The sequence below is a fragment of the Hippopotamus amphibius genome, chromosome 13, assembly GCF_030028045.1.
Source record: "Hippopotamus amphibius kiboko isolate mHipAmp2 chromosome 13, mHipAmp2.hap2, whole genome shotgun sequence".
Classification (NCBI taxonomy): domain Eukaryota; kingdom Metazoa; phylum Chordata; class Mammalia; order Artiodactyla; family Hippopotamidae; genus Hippopotamus; species Hippopotamus amphibius.
Genome location: NC_080198.1, coordinates 97,327,861 through 97,351,261, shown reverse-complemented (window position 1 = coordinate 97,351,261; position 23,401 = coordinate 97,327,861). Strand labels below are relative to the sequence as shown.

Sequence of the window (23,401 nt, the reverse complement as noted above, 5' to 3'; positions counted from 1 at the left end):
TGTGAGTCTTGCCCCCTTTCCCTATTGAGCTGCCATTCTTAAAGGAAGAAATGAAGGTCATGTCCAGAGATCCTCTCCCAGATACCTTTCCCCTCATCCCAACAACCCACCTACATATTTGTTTTGACTTTTATGGTTTACCAAGTGTCTCGCATTCATTGCTTGGCAAAGTACAATATATCTGTTTCCACCAGATTGCCTTACCTTTTCACAGAAAGGGTTTCAGACAAAGTATGAGACAAGGGAAGTGGAACATTTAACACAACAGCTGCCAGAGAAAACCTTTTCCTGTTTGGCACACTGCCAGTTACATTTTTACACAAACATTTCTTAAGTACCTACTGTACTTTAGGCCTTGTATTAGACTCTGGGGCTACAAAGGCAAATAGGATACACTTCAGCTCAAACTGGATAAACAAATAATCACGGTAGGATATATGTTTGACTAGAGGGGTGGGCACGGGCCATAAGACTACAGAGAGGGAGCTGAAAAATCCTATTTCGTTTAGTTGCAAGGGTAGAGGGTCAAGATCTGCACAGGTTTATTACAAGAGTTGATATTTGAGCTGACTTGGTGAATCTACACTGAAGTGTATAACATATAGGATCGACTATGCTTCCTTGTAATTATTTGAATGAAATGGTTTAACTCTTAAAAAACGTCATAGAAACCAAAAATAAGAGAAATACCTACATGTCCTTTTTTTAAAAAAAAACAGCTTTTCACCCCACAGTTAAGCTTCATTGCAATCAGGATGAAAAGGTTGGGCGAGGCTTCAGGAAGCAATGCTAGCACACAGATTCAAGAGCTTAAACGGACATTTACTCGTAACACTGGGAATAGCTGGTGATGATCAGATGTTCTGTAATGGACGGAAGAGTTACTCAGCAGAAAAAAAAAGGAGGGCAAAGTAATGGGGGGGGTGTGTGTGGATAATTTAAAGGGAAGACCCTAGGGACAGAAGATGCCAAAGGCAGCAGGGTGCGCTCCTTGCGACCAGAGGGCTGAATGACTTTGGGCAAGCCACTTACACTCCCTTCACTTCCATGTTCCCTTTCATAAAACGGAGACAGTAATGGTAGTGAGACGTGAGGTAATACATATGAAAGTGCCTAGCAGAGTGCCTAGGACACAGTGAATACACAGTAAATTATAGCTTCCCTCATGACACTGGCAAGGGCGCCCACCAAGAGAAGTTATTCTTGGTCTTTCTGTCTGTGTTCTCAAAGGGGATAAAACACTTGGGCTCACTTTCCCTGTGGCTGAGCGGTCCCCATTGCCCCAGTGCAGTGAAATGCGATGGGCATAATTCATTTCTCTGAGCAGACAAAAGAGAAGTCACAGTTTTGTGCTCATAGCACATGTTTCAGAATCTAGAATATACACCTTTTGGGTATCTGCCCAGCTCTCACCCACTTCTTTGAGAACTGTCCCCCATCTTCAGGACTGGTCCTTGTGAGCTGCCTCCCTGACTGTAGATGACTAGGTATGGATCAATACCTGATCCGAGTTAGGACCTTCAGATTCACTCCTGGGAAGCTGACACCTGGTGGGTGGTACCCTGACAGGATGGACCACTTCCATCACCCAGAGAGGAATGACGCAAACCCACAGAGGGACGCAAGCGAGAGAGACAATGGGGCCTCTCTGAAGAAACCATCTTAATCTTTACCATCTACCATGTAGTTCAGCTCATGCCCTTGTTCAGCTCATGTCCCGACATGAGCTTAAGTTCTATGAGATATTCCCAATAAATCCCCTCTTTACCCTAATCGACTGATTTGGTTGTGCTACTTGCAACCAATAGGGCCCTGACTTCATCAGGAACCCCTCTCTGTGCCCCACCCCCCCGCCCTCGGCCCCACAGAGTAACAACTATGTTAAAAACGAGAGAGAACGTGCTATAAAGAGGTGGGATCCTGCACGTCCCATCCCAGGGCTGTTGGGAGGGCTCTCACCTTGTCGTTGGCTTCCTCACCGGAATGTCATAAGCCCGGATAATGTTCACCAGCAGCTTTATGTCTCCATCGGACAGGTTTTGGGCTGTCACCTTCTTCCGACCTTTTCTCCTTGGCCTCAGTGGTCGTTTTTGTTCTGCCAGCTTGAAAAGGCTCAGGCCCAAAATGCTAATGAGTACAGAACAGGATTAGGACTCTAGGGAAAAGAAAGATCTGGGAAATCATGAGACAACTTCCCAAACTCTGCCCCAAGGTCCCTCACAGGCCCCTGAAAAACTTTCTGCCTTTCTAAGGAGGGTGGAAATTGTCAAGAAATGCTCCCAAGATGGGGGAGAGCCTACGGCGTGGATTATGAACATTCATTTCAGTTGCTGCTGATCAGAGGCAGAAGCTCATCTGGTCCTTCCCTGCACTTCCCGCTTGCTCTCTGCTTGGCTTATCCACCAGCCCCTCAAACGTGGCCTCTGCGCTCCTACTGTCCGCTTTTGCGCGTGCCAGTCCTGCACGTGAATGCCTCTTTCCACTGTCCTCCTCATCTACCCACTCGGCTGCAGTTTTACCACTTTTCAGGGCCAGTATTTCCGCTTCTCCAGAGGCCCAGCCGCAGGAGCCTGAAGGGGTGCTCCCCCTCTCCTGGGCCCCTCATCAGCCTTCTGCGTTCACAGGGCAGCTAATGCTTACAGCCTTCTCAGGCGCTTCCTGGGATCCCTCGCTCTATGGAGTTAGGCGAAACTAGGTGTGAATCCTGCTCATGTTGGGCAAATTATTTCACCTCTTGAAGTCTCTGTTTCATCATCTGTAAAATGGAATACTCCCTCCTGGGGTTGTGGAGAGGATTTTGTGAGGAGGTGTACACAAAAGCACCTGGCCTAGCATTCGTAGATGCCCTAACGTAGTGACTGCTGGGACGATGACGGTGATTATGATGCCAGGGATGGTGCCCGAGAAAGGAGAAGATGGAGACGGGAGGAAGTGAGGGGGAGGGGCAGCGGGGAGGCGGGGAGGGGGAGCAGGGGGATCCTTCTCTCACACCTCTCAACCTCTCACCAAGAAGACATCCATGAACACTTCCTGGAAGATGAAAGCAACACAGTCAGTGAATCACGGGAGAAAGGGCCGTGGAGAAAATAATTTAATTCTGCCCCAGAGACTAAGCAGAAACACAGCTGTGACTCCGTATCAGGAAGCTGACATTAATGACTATGCCCAACAGCCACAAAAGAAAGCCAGCTGTGCAGAGCTGGCCTCCGGCTGACAGCGCTCACACCGCCCTGCTGCCCGGCGAGCGTCCGAGCTGGCCCGGCGGCCTGCTGGACTGGAGCCCTCTTTCCGAGAGGCACGTGCCGGCCGGAGAGACGATGGCTCCCAACGGGCTTCCAGGGGGCTGCTGTTCCCGTATGCGTCCCAAGATCGTCTGTCCCGCAGAGCACAGAGGCGCTACCATCTACCAGCACTTCTCCGGTTCATTGCATACAACACTTCTAACCCTTACAGGTATATTTATCCCATTTTTCATATGAAGAAACTGGAGGCTCCGAGAGGTGATAGAATTTGCTAAATAGGAGGAGACGGAGCTGGGATTCAAAATCAGATCACCTTGACTTCATAGCCCAGCTACTTCTTCATTTATTCATTAACTCATTGAAGACAAGAAGAAGCCCGTTACATGTTAACATGATATAAAATTATGAAAAATAATTATCCTTGTAAGGGGAGTGACACTTTTACATTTTTGCAAATCTTTTTTTATATTTATTGTACATTTAAAATTTATTTTTTATTTTAATTGAGATATAATTTACATATAACACTATATAGGTTAAGGTGTACAATGTACTGGTTTGGTACATTTATAGATGGCAATGTGGTTACCACCGTAGCATTAGCCAACACCGCTATCTATCACTTCACATAATTATCATTTCTTTTTTTGTGGTGAGAACAATTAAGATCTGGTCTCTCAGTAACTTTGAAGTTGATAATCAGTATTGTTTAATTGCCACGCTGTGCATTAGATCTCCAGTACTGATTTATTTACTGGTTACAGGTTTGTACCCTTAAACATCACCCCAATTCCCCCCTGCCCCCAACCCCTGGTGACCTACATTCTGGTCTCTGTTTTTATTATTTTGGGTTTTTTAGATTCCACATATAAGTGGAAATCATATAGTTTTTGTCTTTCTCTGTTTGACACATCTTATTTAACGTAATGCCCTCAAGGTCCACCCGTATTGTCAAAAATTATAGCCCATTTTCTTAATCACTCTGCAAGGACACCTACCTAACCAAACTCGGGGACCTCAGCGAGCTCCCTTTGCCAGGGGGTTGTAACATAGCACGTCCCTGCTTTTCTCAATACTGTCTCCCTCCCAGAGAGGTGCCTCCTCGCATGAGACTTTGCTGCCTCCCTAACAGTCAGCATGAGAACATCTTGGTGACCAGGACCATTATATACAGAAACATCTTAATTTAAAGCCAAGAACAAACCAAAATTAAAAGAAGGAAGAACATACCCTGAGCCTTCAGAACTTAATGCAGAAAGTAAAGCAGAAAAAAGAAAAAGAAAGAAAAGATGTGGAAAAACAGCATGAAAAATCATCATCTATTCTAAACTGTAATTTTCATGACTGAGAAAAAAAAAAAAACATTCAATGACTGGACTCTGGGCCTGGAATAAAGAGAGAGGGTTTGCATTAATTTATGTGGGCACGGCCTCCCTTCTGTACAAAGATGGAGGCAAAGCCAAAAAAAGGGGGCTGCCATGGGCTGCACAGTTTTCTGTCTCCTTGCCAACTGGGTGGTGGAGAGGAAGTACCTGCATAGGAAATGACCTTTTCAGCAGACCAAGAGGTTTAATCACAGGAAGGGTCATGGAGTTAATGGACTGTGCAAGCCCACCCGTGTAGAAAGTTCTCTTTCATATTTCATGCATCCCTCTCGAGTTGAGACCATTTGAGAATTATTCTAAATGATGGAGAGACAGTCAAGCAAGCAAACAGTCAATTCCCAGCTTCTATGTAAATATCCATTTTCCCTGCTGCCCTTGGCCCTCACCAAACCCACGGCAGCTCTGTGTCTCCCAGCTGTGTTGCTGGAACCAGGCCTCTCCCTGCCACCCGGAATCTCAGTGGGCTAGTTCTCAGCCACCCCCACTGCCCGGTGACGGGAGAGTAAAGGAGACCCCAGCACGGGGAGGTGATGAAAGCAGGAGGATGTGCTGGAGGGGATACTGTCGAACTTCGTGTGACTGGGATGAGAAGACGGCCAAGGCTGGTGAAGTTCACTTGGAGGTGGTGGGAGATGAGATAGGGTCCACTGGAATGTGATGGAGAGGACCTCGTGTGACTTGTTCTAACAGAAACCTCCCAATTAGTGTAACATTAGGCGTTAATCAGGCTTTACCAGTTTCCAGTATTATTAGGGGCCCAAGTGCACACCATACACTGATAACAATCTTATGTTTACATGACATTTTTAATATAATACAATACAAATAATTTTAAAAGAAATAACAAAAAGGTCTTTTTTTGTTTTTTTTACCTGATATTGGGAACTTCTTCTTCTACTACCAAATCCGAAAGAAGAAAATGGTGTTTCGCAATTAGAAAACGATTTATCACTGACTCTCTAACCTGAGGAAAAGAAATATGTTTTATTTAAAATGTTCTTGTTCTATGAACTGCACAGTTCCCTGCTCTGATGTCACCTCGGTGCAGCTACCCAGACAGCCTTCACTTTTTGCCGCAGCTCTGACCTCTTCCTATTGTAAATCATCCGGCTTTCCTCACTATTGTAAGCTCCCTAGGGCAGAGGGATTCAGTTTTGTCCACTGCTATATTCTCAGGACCTGGGAGAATTCCTGGCAGATAAGATAGGAAAATTTAGCTGAATGAATGAACAACTACAAAAAATAGGACCTGTCTTGAAGCACACACACTTCAGAACTGCTTCTTAAGTTCTTCCCCTATTCAAACGGACTTACTAGCTAATTATTCTTTACATGGAGGACCTCTTAAATATCATAATTTTTTTTTCTTTTTTTAATACATGAGCTACAGGGTAGAGCAACAGGATGGGAAAAATGTACTGTAGCCACAAGGGCATTTCTTACAAGTTAAATTAATTAAAGGAAGGAAGGACAAAAGGATATTTTGACTTTCTAGTGCAGAAGGGTAGTTAGTATGTGGTTTATAAAACTTCCTTTTTATTATGAATGTAATAGCATGCAAACATTCAAATATTAAAAAAAATCATGACTTAGAAAATAAATCCCTTGTAATCAGACCCCCTCTTAAAATAACCATTGATAATAAACTGAGACACATCCTAGTGTTTTCAGTGTTTCATCATTGAATACACACCCCTCGGTGCCTGAGCTAGTTCAAATTGGATTTTTATCACTTATAATCACGAGTCCAAACTATTACGGAGAACCAAGTAACCATGTTCCAAAGATGAAGATAGATGTTAATCAATTTCAATCTGTAATTATGAGAAAATAAGCCTACAAGAGTTGAGAATAGAGACCCACTCCTCCAGCCTTAGGATGTTGGCTATTTTTCCCCTACGAGGACTGTTTAAAATGATTCTGCTTACCTGCTGGAGGTACTTGGCTACTATGGACCTATGGGTATCGATGTGGTCCTTGCTTTCAATTACATTTCTCTCTCGTAACCGTTTCTCATAGTCCTAAAATTAAAAGGAAGCCACAGTTTTATGATTTTAAAATACCAGTACTCTCTCATGCCCTTTTTGAGGTTAGAGAATTACTTATCACACGTGGTTTAAGTCACAAATTATTTTTCTAAATGTTCCTTCTGCTTCCCTCTGACCTTTTGGTTCAGAACTGGTCTTTGATGCAGTACCCAGGGTTTGGAGTTAGTTGATTGAACTGCCTCATAAGTAGAAGAGAAATCTGCAATTACAAGTTACAATGCTCATGCAGAAAGAAATAGAGGCCATAGAGAGAATAGAGTTGCTGTAGTTCAAGATGCTAAGCTCACCCAAACAACTTAGCCAAAGCCCCTGCTAAATTTTTGCCTTTTATATTTCAGGTAAAGCAATTACAAAAATAGTAAACAGTGTCTGTCTGCAGCTGACTTGAGTCACCTACTTGGAGGAGAGGAGTGGGGGCTTTTGGCTTTGTCTTCTTAGGCTACTGCACTTTTCTCTCTTTTTCTATCAATAAAATTCTACATGGGCCCCAGGGAGCTGCCACGTTTTCCTTCAATCCTCCCCTGGTCACAGCTGAATGCCCAGGGTGGCCCCTAACCCAGGCTGGGTGGTTCGAAAGTTGTCCCCAAGATTTTTAAGCTGAGACAAGAGGGCCCACCCCTCCCTCTTGGCTGAAGCTACTCAATGTGAACTTGGATGATATTGGTGACCAAGGGATCACATAGAGAAATCTGTCTACATTGGGGAAAATGAAGCCACTATACCAAGGGAAGCCCAGACAGGATGGCAAAGGGACATGGCGATAGTTGGGTGTCTTTGAGATGCAGTTGAACTCCTGTCATTCACGTGTTTTAGATGTTTAACTCTATTTTGTGATTTCATCATCTTATAAACTCCCCTCGGTGCATGAGCTAGTTCAAATTGGGTTTTTATCACTTCCAGTCACAAGTCCAAACTAACATGAAGAAGAACCAAATAACCAAAAGTATTCTCCCAGAATAATTTCTGCATGAAAACTCCTACAGTACCGGTATTAATTTCTAATGGCTCTCCCTTTACCTCGTTAAACACAAACTTGTCTGGCTTTCACTAGCCTGCCCCACCTCCACAGGCCTGTTACTGGTAACTCCTCAAAGGCTCCCTGCCCCCACACCTGCCAGGCTCCCTCCTCGGCCAAGCCTTTGTGCCTTCTGCTGCCTGTCCTGGGTGCCCAGACCTGTTCCCCGCTTCCTTCCTGCCCCACCGCCTCCACCAAGGCTACTCAGATCCCACCCATCTATTTTCCCTGCAGTGCTCACCACTGTGCTTTGTGTTTAGTAAATACTTACTGGATTGGATTAAAATGGCACTGAACGCCTGACTAAGGCACGATTGTTTACCACATGAACACTTAAGAGACTCTTCAGCCCTACAACTCTAATTCTTCCTAGTTTAGATGTCATTATACTGAGACAAAGATATTATTTAAACATTGGATTCAAGAAAAATAATGGAAAGGTTATGTGAAGTACTATAAAAAAGGAACCAATATTGCTACTGAGAACATAGCAACAACAACAAAATACATGCATAATAGTATACCAAACGGCACAGCAGGGATTTTATTATTTTACGAATCCCTCTCAGGCAGTGTCTCACCTGGAATACCTTTTCCATAATTTCTCGGTCATATATTGGAATTTGTTTATAATTTCGGAATTCTGGCACCTCTTGGCTTCTAAGACGAAGAAGCCTGAATCGTTTGGATCTGTTTAGTTCCTCCTCTGAAACAAAGTTAAATTCCTGTTGTAGCTGTTCCAGTCGAAAGAAATCAGGGATGTAGGATTCACCACTGGTAGCAACCTATAAAAACCAGGAAATACCAAACTCTACATAACAGGCAGCTTTCATCCAAAGAAACTTGGGGCTGAGCTTTTGGGACTGACTTTTAGACAGAGAGACCTGAAACATCCATCATGTCATTTCAAGAGAAAATACACTAAAATACAATGGTAATGAGGCAGATGCTATTATATTCATTTAGTAGCTATAAAAAGTACCATGAATCATTTTTCCAGACAAAAGTTAAAAGGTTCAGTTTTGGAATGCATGCTCCCCTAATAGGTGTTATGAAAATGTACAGACTGAAAAATGAGAGATTTACATCCGTGTGTCACTAAGTGCCAACTGCAAATAAGATTACTCATATACATATAAAATACACGTAAAATACATGTATTTTACGTGTATTTTTAAAATATTTTAATATTTTTTGCGCTTTAACAGTTTAAATATATTTGAACATATTTTAAAAATATAACTTCTGGACTATTTATGCACAAATGTAGATACAGGCCCTAGAGTCACGTGGCTCCATGGCCATGGTCTCCTGTCCCTGCACAGCACCCCATGGACTGGAGGGGGACTCAGGCACCAGCCTCCAGTGCCCCAGTGCACTGGCACAGAGAGCACAGCTTCAGCTCCACCGAGGGACTCGCAGGTGTGGGCTGCACTCTGCCCAGGTGTCTGCTTCATCCCCTGCTGGGTGCTTGGCCAGCAGCAACCTCCTCCTGGGCAGAGGGAAAGTCAGGCAGCAGAGATGCGATGGAGCTTTGCGATGGGAAAGGTGATACCGCTGTGAAAATCCTGTTTCATAAAAAGAGGCCCATCAGGAAGGCAGACTCTGTGTTTTATCCTTCTATGGGAAGCCAATAGTTAAAAAGAAAAAAAAAAAATGAAGGGGACACAGGCACTATATTATTGTCAATTTAAAGCTAGTCCTTGAAACATACCAATAATTTGAAAGTTTTACATGGAATAGGCTACACTTCAGGTAATATGGCCTATTCTTTCTAATAGTTCTCTTATCTGCACTAAGTCTCATGTTGGAAGGAGATTTCAGAAAGAGATAAAAGTCAGAACAAACCAAAGCTTGCTTTGGGACTTATCTTAGAATCACTAGAGGAGAAATGAAAGTTTTCATCCTGGTTATAGTTCCCCTACTGATGAACTCGAACTAAGAAACGTGATCAGAGAATGTGTTGCTATGGCCAGTTTCTGGATCATCTGTTTGTTTACTAGGTTTCTGCGGGAATTATGGACTTGGGAGTAAAAGCAGTTGTATTTGATACCAAGAGAAATCATTTACTGACTAATGTTTCATTTTATTTGTAAATTTACTGAAGAAAGAATTTTGAATGTTATGATAGATACAGGCAATTTATCTCAAAAACACTTACGTGACACCTAAAAGGTAATCTAATTAATCATCCAACAAGAAAACAAACAAAACCGCCATTTCTGAAAATGCCCCATCATCCCCTCAAGGTACGATGGAAAGAGCACAGGCCCTGAAATCACATCAGCTTGGAATCATGCCCTTACAGCTGTGTGACGTGGAGCAAGGAACCCTGAGTGTCTGGGTTCAGTGTCTCTCCATGGAAGGGGCAAAGTGAAACCTTTCTTTAGAGGTTTTACAGAGTTTAGAGATAAGAGGAACAACAACAGCAGCAGCTGACATTGACACTGACATTGTGTGCCCAGCTAGATGTTGATTGGCAGCCACTTACTTCCTCCCGACAGCACTGTGAGGGCATCACAGGGCTTAGGACCAGTAGATACAGAGCTAGAGTTTCAACCTATCATTCAACCCAGTCCTTATGCTCTTAAACACTACTGTGTAGGAGAACACAGTGGGAAAGCAAAAGTGTGTCAAAGCCCAGCCATTTCTGTTATTATCACACCAAGTGGAGAAGCGGTGGGTGTCCCAATCTCCCGCCACGTTACCGAGATGAGCTGCATCAGAGGGGCGTTGCTGGGGTCATTGGGGTCGAGCTTGGACTCTGCTGCCCACTTGGCCAACTTTTTCATGTCTGTCAGCCCTGATGTGCCGATAGATGAGATGGCATCTGCTCGCTTCAAAGCGCTGAAAATGAAAGTGTATTCCATGAGACCGACTTTATCACAGAGCAGTTTGCATCAAGACCACAAAATCCCAGGGACAGCACTGCTTAAGGAGGCTATTCCCTATGAGAGAAAATCTGATCATAAGGGAGGACTTTTGCCATTTTTCTTTACTTGATGGTTGCTATTAAATATGTTATAAGGATAATAAAGAACTATGAATGATGGGAGAAAATATTTTCAAAGCACACCTCTAATAAGGGGTTAATATCCAAAAAATATAGGGAACTCATACAACTCAGTAGCAAAAAAAAAATAATCTAATTAAAAATGGGCAAAGGATCTGAACTGATATTTTTCCAAAGAAGACATACCAATGGCCAATAGACACATGAAAAGATGCTCAATATCACTAATCATCAGGGAAATGCAAATCAAAACTATAAATGAAATATCACCTCACGCCTGTCAGATTAGCTATAATCAAAAAGACAAGGGATTACTCAGCTATAAAAAGGGATGAGATGGAGCTATATGTAATGAGGTGGATAGACCTACAGTCTGTCATACAGAGTGAAGTAAGTCAGAAACAGAAGGACAAATATTGTATGCTAACTCACACATACGGAATCTAAAAATGGTACTGATGAACTCAGTGACAAGAACAAGGATGCAGATGCAGAGAATGGACTGGAGAACTCGAGGTTTGGGAGGGGGCGGGGGGTGAAGGGGAAGCTGAGACGAAGCGAGAGAGTAGCACAGACATATATATACTACCAACTGTAAAATACATAGCCAGTGGGAAGTTGTTGTATAACAAAGGGAGTCCAACTCGAGGATGGAAGATGCCTTAGAGGACTGGGACGGGGAGGGTGGGGGGGACTCGAGGGATGGGGGGAGTCAAGGAAGGGAGGGAATACGGGGATATGTGTATAAAAACAGATGATTGAACCTGGTGTACCCCCCCAAAAGATAATAAAAAACAAACAAACAAAAAAAGACAAGGGATAGCAAGTGTCGGCAAGGATGTGAAAAAGGGAATCCAGAAGCGTACTGTTGGAGGGAATGTAATTTGGTGCAGCCACTACGAAAAGCAGTACGGAGGCTCCTCAAGAAATGAGAAGTAGAACAACCATATCATCCAGCAGTCCCACGTCTGGGGATATATCCAAAGTAAACAAAAGCAGTATCCTGAAGAGATATCTGCACCCCCATGTTTACTGTAGCATTATTTACAAGAGCCAGGACATGGAAACCACCGAAGTGTCCATCCATGGCTGAACCCATAAATAAAATATGATATATAATATGGTATATACAATATACGGAACATTATTCAGCCATAAAAGGAGGAAATCAAGCTGCTTGCCGCAACCGGACGGACCTTGAGGGCACTACGCCGAGTGCGGTGATCTCACGTCTATGTGGAATCTAAAAAAGACGAACTCATAGCAACAGAGAATAGATGGGTGGAGCCAGAGGTATGGGGAGCGGAGAAGTGGATGAAGGGACTCAAGAGTATAACTTCCAGTTATAAGGTGAGGAAGTTGTGGAAATCTAATGTACAGCACGGTGACTACAGTTTGTCGTATATTTGGAAATTGCAAAGACAGCAGATTTTAAAATTTCTCATCACAGGGAAAAGAACTGTAACTGTGTGGTGCTGGATAGATGATTACAATAACAAGTTTTTCATAAACTTATTGTGACAATCACTTTGCAGTATGTACAAATATCAGATCATTATGCTGCACACCTTACATTCATACAATGCTGTCTGGCAATTACATCTCAGTATAAGCAGGGGTAAAAAAAGAAGTGTAAATAGAAGGAATGCAACTGTGACCCTGCATTCCTACAACTCTGCCCAGTGTGTTAAAGTGCCCTGAGTCCCCGGGTCCAGACCTCCGCATCTGGTGCAGGATGCCCTGAAGGCCTCCTCTCCCAGATAACTGGGGACCACTTGAAGTTGAGGCTAAAACAGAAGAGAAAAAATAAACACCTGTGCAACCAACTTAAACACCAACTTTGAACGCAACTGAGTTCCAGGGAGGCCAGTGTAGTCACCACGGTTGAGTTGAGGCTTTATTGACAGTGCTGTATCTCTCCTCACTCACATGGGTCTTACGTCCTCTCCTGAGGAGCTGGAGCTTTAATCCCAGGAAATTTCCCCAACATGAAGCGCAATGAGACACATGCATTGCATTCAAAGGCATAAACAAGCCTCCACTGGAAATGCGGTCGGGCTCCCGGCTGAGAAAGGCCTTGTTGCCTTCATCACATGGATACAAGCATGTGCACTGGATGGAGAGGGCGTAAAGGAAACAAAACGAGCCCTGTTCTGTTTTTCCGCACGTTGAAAATGACAGTCTGTGACGTGGAAAGTGTCTTCTTGATGGTCAGGATAAGTCCTTTTATTTCAGGGAGGCAATTAGGGCCACAATGGTAAGATGATCCATACAAGACACGTCTACTGGGGAAAGACAAGCAAGACGCGAACCCAGCACCTGGCTGCACTCTCCAGGCTTCCTGGACAGGCATCGACCACAAAGAGAGGGGGTCCGTGCGCCTGGGGTGAACGGGTGAGGCCCAGGGTCCCTTTCTGCTGTGCTGAGTAGAAACCTAGGGCTAGCACTCAAGGAAGGGAACTGAGAATAGGGACTTGCACATAACCAGGAGGTTCTACACCAATTATTCAAAATGCACCTTTACCGAACGCCAAATATATGTTTTTTAAATTAATTTATTTTTTTGGCTGCATTGGGTCTTTGTTTCTGCACACGGGCTTTCTCTAGTTTCAGAGAGCGGAGGCTACTCTTTGTTGTGGTGTGTGGACTTCTCATTGCGGTGGCTTCTCTTGTTGCAGAGCACAGGCTCTAGGTGCACGGGCTTCAATAGTTGTGGCATGCAGGCTCAGTAGCTGTGGCTCTCAGGCTTTGGAGCGCAGGCTCCGTAGCTGTGGCGCACGGGCTTAGTTGCTCCGCGGCATGTGGGATCTTCCCAGACCAGGGCTCGAACCCGTGTCCCCTGCATTGGCAGGCGGATTCTTAACCACTGCGCCACCAGGGGAGTCCCCGAGGGCCAAATATTGACATATACAACTATGAAATTTCCCATCTGTGAAATGGGTGAAGATTAAATAAGGTAAAGTGCTTTTCACTGTATCTGACAGATAAACAGCCAATATTTGTTAGGCTATTAACATTTTATTTTTTACCTTAAGAACAATTAAAAACCCCTGGAAATATAGGCACACAACAATGGAAGGAAAGAATGTGATAGCACAAGCTTTTTTCCCGCTGGATATTGTTAATGCTAACATTACTCATCAGCTTAGTCTAGCCACACATTACCTTCTAAATCCAATATTCTGCTGCGACAATGGAGGAATTAAAGGAACCCCGTTTTCTCCAATGGCCCATGCCACACTGTTGGACACTTTCCCTGAGGTCATCAGAATCAGTTGATTACTGCCGTCAGCTTCAAATGAGAAGGGTACTCCTGGGGAAACAGCAGATTAACTAGGAAAGAGGCAGTGAGCCCAGTTCATACTGAACACTCCATCTTGATCTTCAAAAAAACCCTATTCGACATTAAGGCTAGTATTATTAGACCCATATTACGAATGGGGAAGATGATATTCAAAGAGGCTACATGATTACTAGAGTCACACAGCTTGTCAGTATCAGAGCTGGAACTAAAAGCCTTCTGACTTTTAGACTGGTGATCAGATTCGAGACTCAAAGAATTCGTGAAGATAAAGTTCCAGGTACGCGCTCACAATAAAAAATCACCTGGCGCGTGAGGAAACAGAATCAGAATCAGACCAATAAGCAGATAGGTATTGGAATGATCAGATACTGAATATTGAAAACTATTTTAGTGTACTTTAAGGAATAAATGAATGAATGAATGAATGATTGATATTAAAAGAAATGATTGAAAGTGTCAGAAAAAGACAAAAAGTTGTCAGATCTGATTGTAAAAGAACTAAATAGAATTTCAAGAGGTGAAGATTACGGTCACTGAAATGAGAAACGCAGTGATGAGTTCCAGTGACTGGACACAGCCAGCAAATGAATTCATGACTTGGAAGACTGACTTAAAGAAATTACACAGAATATAAAAGGGAAAGAAAGAGACATCAAGTATGTTAAAGAGAAGTTAAAAAACATGGTGGACACAGTGAACTGGTCCATTATATATCTAATCAGAATTATAGGAGATGAGAGAATATTATTTAATAATCTCCTTATTATTTAAGTTATTTCAAACTTTTCAGCCTTACAAATAACACTGTGATGTACATTTTTTTTTTATGCACAAAGTTTTGTCCTCATGTCAAATTATTTTCTTAGGAAAGAGTCCTGGAAGTTGAATTAAGGTGTCAAAGGCAATCTAAAGGCCCTTAATTCACACCATAAAACTACTTTACACTTGCAGTTATGTGAATTTCCTGGCCACCCATAGTATATAAAAATGACTTTGCCAAACATTGTATATGTTTATTGCTTTAATTTAAATTTCCGATAGCAATTTTATAATTGTCTGGTTGTCTGATAAGCGAAAAAAAAAGAAAGATAGATGTGTTCACATTTGACGGTGAATCTGTGAGCCTTGGAGGCTTTCCGTACCACTTCCAACTCCCTCGTGGTCCAGTGTCACATGCTGGTTACTGCTAAACTCCACTTCTTCAATGGGAGCTCTTCCAGTGACAACAGTAGTTTCAGGAACAGGCAGAAACACTTCTGCTAGCAAGGTGGTACCACTGTGTCCAACTGTTTCGTATACCTGAAATTGAGGAAGAGAAACAGCCAGATAAAAACAGCAATCAAGGGTGCTCACTCCTGGACAATTAGTCCACGTGTCTGCACAGGTCACTGCTCCCGCCCAGACACCCATCTCAGAGTGGAAATCTGAGTTGTGTTGCTATGGTCCCCATGGAGACCAGGTTACACCCTACTTGTGGTCAAGTTGTTGGCACCCTGTCCTCTGGCCTGGCCTAATCTCCTGGGGTAGAGAGGCCGATCAAATGATCAGGCTACTGCAATTGTTTCTATTTCAAGCTAATACACGGTAGTTTGGAGAATGGTCTTCCGCTTTCTCCTGGTTCAGATGATTTCAGAGAGAAATACCATCAGGCAGAAAGGTGAGACTGTATGGACATGCCACTAGATGACTGATTATCTGCACCAGCCTCAAAGTCAATAGGAAAAGCACCACACCCAGAAGTATGCTAGGGTAGCAGGTTCAAATCTATTATTTGGTAGATCTCTCAAACTCTTTCCTTAAGACCTCATTTATTTGTTAGTTGCTGAAATCCCATCCAGCTCCTTCTCAGACCTCCTCCCAAAATACAGCCAACAGGACCACCTGTAGCTCTGATGCTAATTACAGTGGTGCATCTTTTCATAATGCCATCACCATAAGTTGAAGGACCCATTGCCAGGGCAACCACAGATTATGAATACACAGTACAGTCTCAGTAGGACCCTCCGCTCCATTTAATCAAGCTTCCCTTGTATTCTTTGGTCATTTCATTTGTGGTAAGCAGACAAAATATTCCGCAGCTCTGCTGGCTTCCTTCCTATGTTTTATTCTCTCTCTCCATGAGGCCTCTCTGGCTGGTACACATTTCTCTAAAATGCAGATTTTACTCTTTTATTTCTACTAATTAAATGTTCCGATTTTTCTTCCTCTGCAGTAGCGTCTCCCTCTGATGAATACTTTCCACTTACCACCTGGATGCACAAAGATGATGCTACGGAGGCTCTCTGCCCACCCTCCCTTACATGGCGTGTGATATGAATTCTTTTCCAAGGATAAGGATGAGGATGGATTTGTACTGGCTGCTATCCTGGCCTCATCTCCCCTGTATGCACCAGCTCACATTTGCAGATGGCTGATTGAGCTTGGAGGGACTACTGGGCAAAGACAAAGGCAGTAACTGCATAGGAACTGAACTCAGGACCCCAGACTTAGTACCACTGTGAGCCATTCTAACAGGCTGGGTGCACCAAGAGACCTGTGATTGTTCAGGGCTTAATTCTGCTAATTCAGGGGCTCAGCAGGAAGCCCACGAGCTGCTCATTTAAGCCACGCTCTCCAAATTCACCTTTTATCAGTAGAGAGGTGATATTTTTTCCTATATTAAAAAGATCTTTTAGGGACAATTTCAAATACACGTAATCTTAGAAGAGGAATATACCATGAACCCATCACCTACCTAGCTTCAATTGTCATTAACTTATGGCCAATCTGGTTTTATCTATACGCTCAACCATTTGCCTCTCCACCAGTATTTTGAACTCAGGCATCATTTTACAGTAAATATTTCAATATGTATCTCTAAAAGAGAAGGATATAAAAAGGCATAATTACAATACTATCACAGCAATTCCTTAATAATGTCAAATATCAGTAAGTTTCATATGTCCTTCAGAGTCTCAAAAAATTACTTTGAATTAGAATCACAATTTATTTTATACAATGCAATTGATTGGATGTCCCTCGAGTCTCTATTAATTTATAGGTGATCTCCCTCTCTTTTTACATGTTTTACACTTTTTCTCTATATGTTTATTGGCTGGAAAAAGGAGGGCCATTTTCTTTCTTACCCCAACCTCTCATCAGAGCCTGCAGTTCTATAATATCACAGACCTTGGAGAACCTGTAGCAGGTGGTTGTTTATTGCACAGGAGACCTTTGTTTGACCTGTTAAATTATGGACTCACTGGTATGAAGTTTCAGTCTGAGAAAACGGTCGGTTTTTCTTTAAAATTTTTTGTACTTCCCCCCAAATTTTAATTCATTGAGACATTTCTTTGTATGAAGTCATCTGTTATCTTGTTTAATCTTAACCACAATCCTATGAAGGCTGGTTTGTGGTAAAGACTAAGCAACATGACAGACCCAGCAATTCTGGATGATGGGCGTGTGGCTCAGCAAAGGGGAGGAACGTCCCCTCGTCCGTCATCTCTTAAGTCACAAAGCTGCGGCGATTTGCATCTACAACTGTTTCACTTCAAAACTCTTGCGCTTTTCGTCACATCTGGCTCATGGGTCAAGGAAAATCAGAAAGGCGATTAAACAGTTAAGAAACCTTTTAAAGCCCTCACCATGATCCGTAAAATGTGATTACTTTAGATGAAAAATAACGACTGAAAGAGAATTTAAAATCTGAATGAAAGAACCACAAAACATGGAAGTGCTGTAAAAACAACAGCTACAAGAATATATTCTCCTGAGTCATATTCTCTTTCTGAACTTGTTGGCCATCATTTCCTATCATAAATGTTTTGTAAATCTGGCCATAAAACCAACAGGGACTTAAGCAAGGTTAAAAGGATTAATGTGTATTTGCAATGAAGCAAATCATACTACAGCTAAGGAAGTAGTTGGCTTTGCAAATTTAACCCCAATCCCCAGCTCTTAACACGAGCAAGCTTTCATTTTCCTTTTGAAAAAGAAATTGAATACATGTCAGTATGAAAAAAAAAATGCCTTTCAGTATTAAAGGTCCACTGTAACTGAACTTTTATTTTCATAAAATATTGAATCACTATGCTGCATACCTGTCACTAACACAATATTGTAAATCAAAACACATCAATAAAAATTTTTTAAGAGCAACTAACTTAAAACAAACACATACACACAAAACAAACAAACAAACAACCCACAAAAAAAAACAATGGCTACAATAAAAGGTTAAAGCATTGCCATGGCGCGGGCAGTCGTGATCAGAAGACCACCGAGGTCTTCCTGCCTCTGACTCCCTGGTTGTTCAGACTCTGAAGGGGCTTGCTCTCGCAGCAAGGCCAGGGTGCGCTGTCCACTTTGTGCAGGTGCCTTAACTCCCTGGAAGGTGCGCCGGCTGTATTGGACCTTGAGACCTGCCACATGCCCACCCATGCTTACTTTTCTGCCACCACCATTCCCTGTGGTTTCCCTGTAGGAATGCTTATTCCCTCTATTGAAATTCCTGGTTTATGCCTTTGTCTTATTGGATGGTGAGATTCCTGAGGGTGGGGGTGCTGTTTGATCTTCCTTTGACTTTCAGTACCTACCCTCTGTGAACTAATATATTTAGAAGGGAGCTTGTTCACTCTTAACAGAAGTAAGGTGTTAGGTGATAAGTCCGCGCAATGGAATTGTTTTCTTCTCTGAACAGCGGGTAGCCTTGGGTGTAGTATGGCTCTCAGGTGTTTTTATCTGACTTGTTTTCCTGCCCAGCTGACTGTCAACCCCTCCCACAGCCTGCAGAGGGCAGTGTGGTGGACAGGACAGGGAAGCCTTGTGGTTCAACTGGTCTGGGACTGAATCCTGCTGACATTGCAACTTACTAGCTGTGTGACCTTGGGCATGACATTCCCCTCACTTTAGCTCTCATTGTAAAATGAGGATGTTATCCAAAGCTCAGCAGTAAGGCCGTGGTGCAGTGTAGCTGAGATGGATGAAAAGCCTCTTTCCCCCTGTATGAGCTCGATAAACATTTTTTCCTTCTTTTTTTGGGCATACAATTGACAACAAGCGTGTGCCTTTTTATAATACTTTGAAGTTTACAAAGGTCTTTCATAAATATGATTACATTTCCCAAATATCTCATTAAATCTTGTTGGCGAATTGATTTTATTAAGCTTTATGACAAAAGAATTTCTTATTTAACTTAAATTTTAACTCGTAAGAATGTGTTTTCAAGACTATTTTTTTCAAGGAAGACATTAAGCTTCTGAGGACTTAGAGGAATTTTGTGGCATATTCCATATTTATAATTAAACCATCTATATTCCTGGGTACCCAAAGGCAAGGAGGTGAAAAACAAACTACATTAAGCCTTAAATGCTTTAAAAAAAATCAGGAGCTAATAAAACACTGATATTACTTCAAATTAAGGAAATAGAAGCCATGCCAACAGTCAGAAAATACCATTTATGCTGCTAAAATGCTTCAGAAGGCGACATAAATGCAGCCTTTACATTTAGTTGTCTTGCATGACTTTGTGCCTCTCTTAACTACTCATGACGACCGAGTTCCCAAACAGCCCAACACCCAGGGCAGCTAAATCAGGGTGTGAAACATCTGAAAATAAAAACAAATCCAAGTATTTTTCAGATTCCTTATATCCCCTTTCATAATAGAATTAGTGTTTGTTCCCTCAGCTGCACAGGAAAATGTTTCTATATTATCTGACTCCAGTGGCTTTGCAAAAACATCCCTGCTAGACTTTAATAGTTTACCAAGTATTTTATTGTGGAAGGACCTTAAGAGATGCTTCGGAGCTTCTGTTTTTGTTTTTTTAAATAAAGTTATTTATTTATTTATTTATTCATTGGCTGAGTTGGGTCTTTGTTGCTGCACGTGGGCTTTCTCTAGTTGTGGCGAGTGCGGGCTTCTCATTGCTGTGGTCTCTTGTTGTGGAGCACAGTCTCTAGGCACGCAGGCTTCAGAGTTGTGGCATGTGAGCTCAATAGTTGTGGCTCGCGGGCTTAGTTGCTCCGCCGCATGTGGGATCTTCCCAGACCAGGGCTCGAACCCGTGTACCCTGCATTGGTAGGCAGATTCTTAACCATTGCACCACCAGGCAAGTCCCTGAGCTTCTGTTTTGATTTTTAATCCCTTGTGGATGTGCCTGTGCTGGTCACCATGGTCAATGATGGCCAATAAAACACGCAGTTAGTACAGAAAGGACATTTCTGGTCGATGTCAGTGGAAGGGTCTGTGCCCCGTCTTGTGTCAGGGAGGAAATGAATCGGAGACTCTTGATGCCGAGATTGTAGGACAGAGGCAACTACAAGCTCTGGGGGAATGGAGCGTTTGTTGATTAGGACTACTGTCTTGGAAGGTAATCAACTTCCCTTTAAATAAGGGAAAATGGATACCATCCCAAAAAACCAAAAAAAAAAAAAATCCAAAAATTTCCTCAACTTTTTACCCTGTTCTTTTAAGATGGCCAATTGCTGTTAGTAAGCTTTGTGAAATAAGAATTTCTTTTATGTAAATTAAACGTTAACATGTAAGATCTGTCTTTTCAAGACATCCTAAGTTTTGAAATTAGCGGTTCTGTTTAGTGCTAGGATGGAATACTATTTTTAAAAATCAGAAAATGGGCACTTTGGGCTTTATAGGTACATCCCTTTTTTTTCTTTTTATAATTAAGTTTAAGTTTTGTTTTCTTTCTAAGTCAGGGGTTCCCAGCCTCAGCACTGTTGACGTCTGGGCTGAACAATTCTTGGCTGTGGTATACTCTCCTGTGCATTGTAATACGTTTAACAGCATCCCTGGACTGGACTCACCAGAGGTGTCAGTAGCTCCTCACCACTCGTGATGATTAAGATGTCTCCAGACATGGCCAGATGTCCCCGGAGGGGACGGGAGGGGACCATAATCTCCACTGAGAAGCACTACGCTAAGCAAAATGAGTGTTTGTGTGTGTGTGTCTCAAGGTGGGATGTTGATGAGGAAACAAGAGAGGAAGTATAATTTGATTTATGTTCAACTGTTCCAAGTTTCCTGTTGTATAAAGCAAGGCAGCAGTGAATTCGGAACAGCAGTTAGATCAACCGCTACCAAATTGGGACTATTTATGAGATTTTTATTAACTTCTCCTGCATTTGGGTCAGTGTTTGCTTTAACTCAACAATCTGGTGCAAATGTACCTGCTAACAGTATTTAGAACTGCATAGATAAGACAACGCTTAGAAATGCAGGGGCATTAAGCTTAGATCAAAAAGAATCCATCATAAAGTAATTTATATTGCATGATCTTAAGTCGTGTTTCTCTGATTTGAAAAGCTAAACAAAACAAAACACAGCACAGTTTCATCTCTTGCACGAGGTAGTGCTGTATTCAGTACAAACGGCTGCCCTGTAATCTCAGCCACCGGAGATGCTAATGTCCAATCTGTTAGTTGTCTCTTGGTCGATGTCCCCATTTCCCCTCAGTGTTGGATCAAGCCTTCTTTACTCTTGTGCCCACAGACTCCCTTCCTTCACTGAAAAGGCTGTAGGGCATTGGAGGTGAACCCCTCATAGCCTGCCCTCCACTCCCCTCCCTTGTGTCATCATTCCTGACTCAAAAGGACCATCCTTTTCTGTCCTGATCCCACCCCTCCCCCGATCCCGTGGCACCCCATCCCTCAACACTCCCGCCCTCTCTCCTTCCTTTCTCCCACCCGCTCCCTCTACAACTTTCCTTTTATTTTCCAAGTCATCAATCTTTTCTGGACTGGCCACTTTTCTCACAGATGACAGACGTGCTCCAATCAACCACACCCTAAAGTAAACCAAGGTCCCCTCTCAGATCTCTCATCCATTTCCCTCCTTCCTTTCCCTGCCAAGCTTTTGGGAGGGAGCCTCCTCTTGGTATCTTTATTTTCTGCCCACCCCCCCCACCCCCCGCGCCCCGGTCCCAGTGAGCTCGAGGAGGGTTATCAAGGACACGTCTCCAAATAGGATTGTTTTTCCACTTGGAGAGTGCAATTCTGCAGAGAGCCAGAGAAATCAGGAGAGGCTCTGGGAAGGGAAACTCAAGTTATTGCCAGCTCAGTTAAAAGGAAAGTTCCCTATCTCAATCCACACGCCAGGAATATGAAAGCTCAACAGGATTCTTTCATAAGGAAAAAAAAAATAATGCTAAGATCTTTAAAAGCCACCCAGCACTATTACACAACCGTTGTGAGTTTTGGGGAGTCAAGAAGATGAATATGGGGTGATATTACAGATGTGAAGGATAAGGAAGTGAAGGTCATTATCACAGAGCTTTTTTATTTCTAAATCAAACCTCATTTTTGTGAAAGACCAAGCATTTATTTTGGAAAGACCTCTAGCCCCCCATTCTGTGAAGTCCCATCGCACCCTTCCCTTGGGGCCAACTCTGATTTCCTTTCCTTTTGCTCCCTCCAGTCAAACCATCATCAAGTCCTGTCAATCCTTCTTTCAAGGCTGTGGTGTTGCTCTAATTAAGTCCTTTCTCCCGTTTCCACCATGAGGCCCCAACCCCATCCCCTCACTCCTGGCTTTCTGGGCCAGCCTGTGGACTTATCTTCTGCCTTGAAGGGCTGCCCCGGCATTCCTCTCTCAAGCCTGGCTGGGAAACACTGAGCCTTGTGGTTCAAAGCATGCAAGAAGTCAAACATCACATTCAACACCGTTCCCTTCAGAGGTCCTGTGCAGCTGTACTCTGCTGAGGGCTGTTTCTTTGTAGTTGTCTCTCTCGCATCTCCTAGCTGGATTTAAAGCTCCCTGAGGCAGGGCCACGTAAACCCCTCTTTAGACATGACTTCCAATGCTCCACTACCCTCCTGGCTCAGCATCAGACCCCAGTGGGCTCTCAACAGTCAAGCAACAAACATTCAGGGCTCGGCTGTTGAGTCATCAATTGATGCTTTATACTTCTGACAATCACAGAACAGCTTCTGAAACACATTACCCTCTCAAGTTAAGAATTTGAGGACTTCCCTGGTGGCACAGTGCTTAAGACTCCGCCTATCAGTGCAGGGGACATGGGTTCAAGCCCTGGTCCGGGAAGAACCCACATGCCACAGAGCAACTAAGCCCGTGCGCCACAACCACAGAGCCCGAGTGCCGCAACTACTGAAGCCCATACGCCTAGATCCCGTGCTCTGCAACAAGACAAGCCACCGCAATGAGAAGCATGTGCCCTGCAATGAAGAGGAGCCCCTACTCACCACAACTAGAGAAAAGCCTGCGTGCAGCAACGAAGACCCAACGCAACCAAATATAAATAAACAAATTTATTTTAAAAAAAAGAATTCCGTACCTCTGGCATAAACAGATGCATGTAAGTTGATTTTTTTTTAACCCTCCTGAAGTCACCAGTAATTCTTGAACCTTCCCTAATTCAAAACCTGAAATTATATGGAAA

The 23,401-nt window shown here is 43.2% G+C and overlaps 1 protein-coding gene across 7 annotated transcripts in view; it reads right to left on the bottom strand.

Moving 5' to 3' along the window:
- The window catches only part of CC2D2A (coiled-coil and C2 domain containing 2A), a 125,780-nt gene that overhangs the window by 29,781 nt on the left and 72,598 nt on the right, over positions 1–23,401 (bottom strand). For all 7 annotated transcript variants that reach the window (XR_009048752.1, XR_009048751.1, XR_009048753.1 and 4 more), the window contains 7 exons: positions 15,150–15,306; positions 13,869–14,016; positions 10,399–10,537; positions 8,272–8,475; positions 6,556–6,648; positions 5,500–5,591; positions 1,960–2,127 (listed from right to left, as the gene is read on the bottom strand). Coding sequence is in view for 3 of the 7 variants with exons in the window: in XM_057705476.1 (XP_057561459.1) it covers positions 1,960–2,127; positions 5,500–5,591; positions 6,556–6,648; positions 8,272–8,475; positions 10,399–10,537; positions 13,869–14,016; positions 15,150–15,306 (1,001 nt within the window). In the remaining 4 variants the exon portion in view is untranslated. The remainder of the gene's footprint in view (positions 1–1,959; positions 2,128–5,499; positions 5,592–6,555; positions 6,649–8,271; positions 8,476–10,398; positions 10,538–13,868; positions 14,017–15,149; positions 15,307–23,401) is intronic.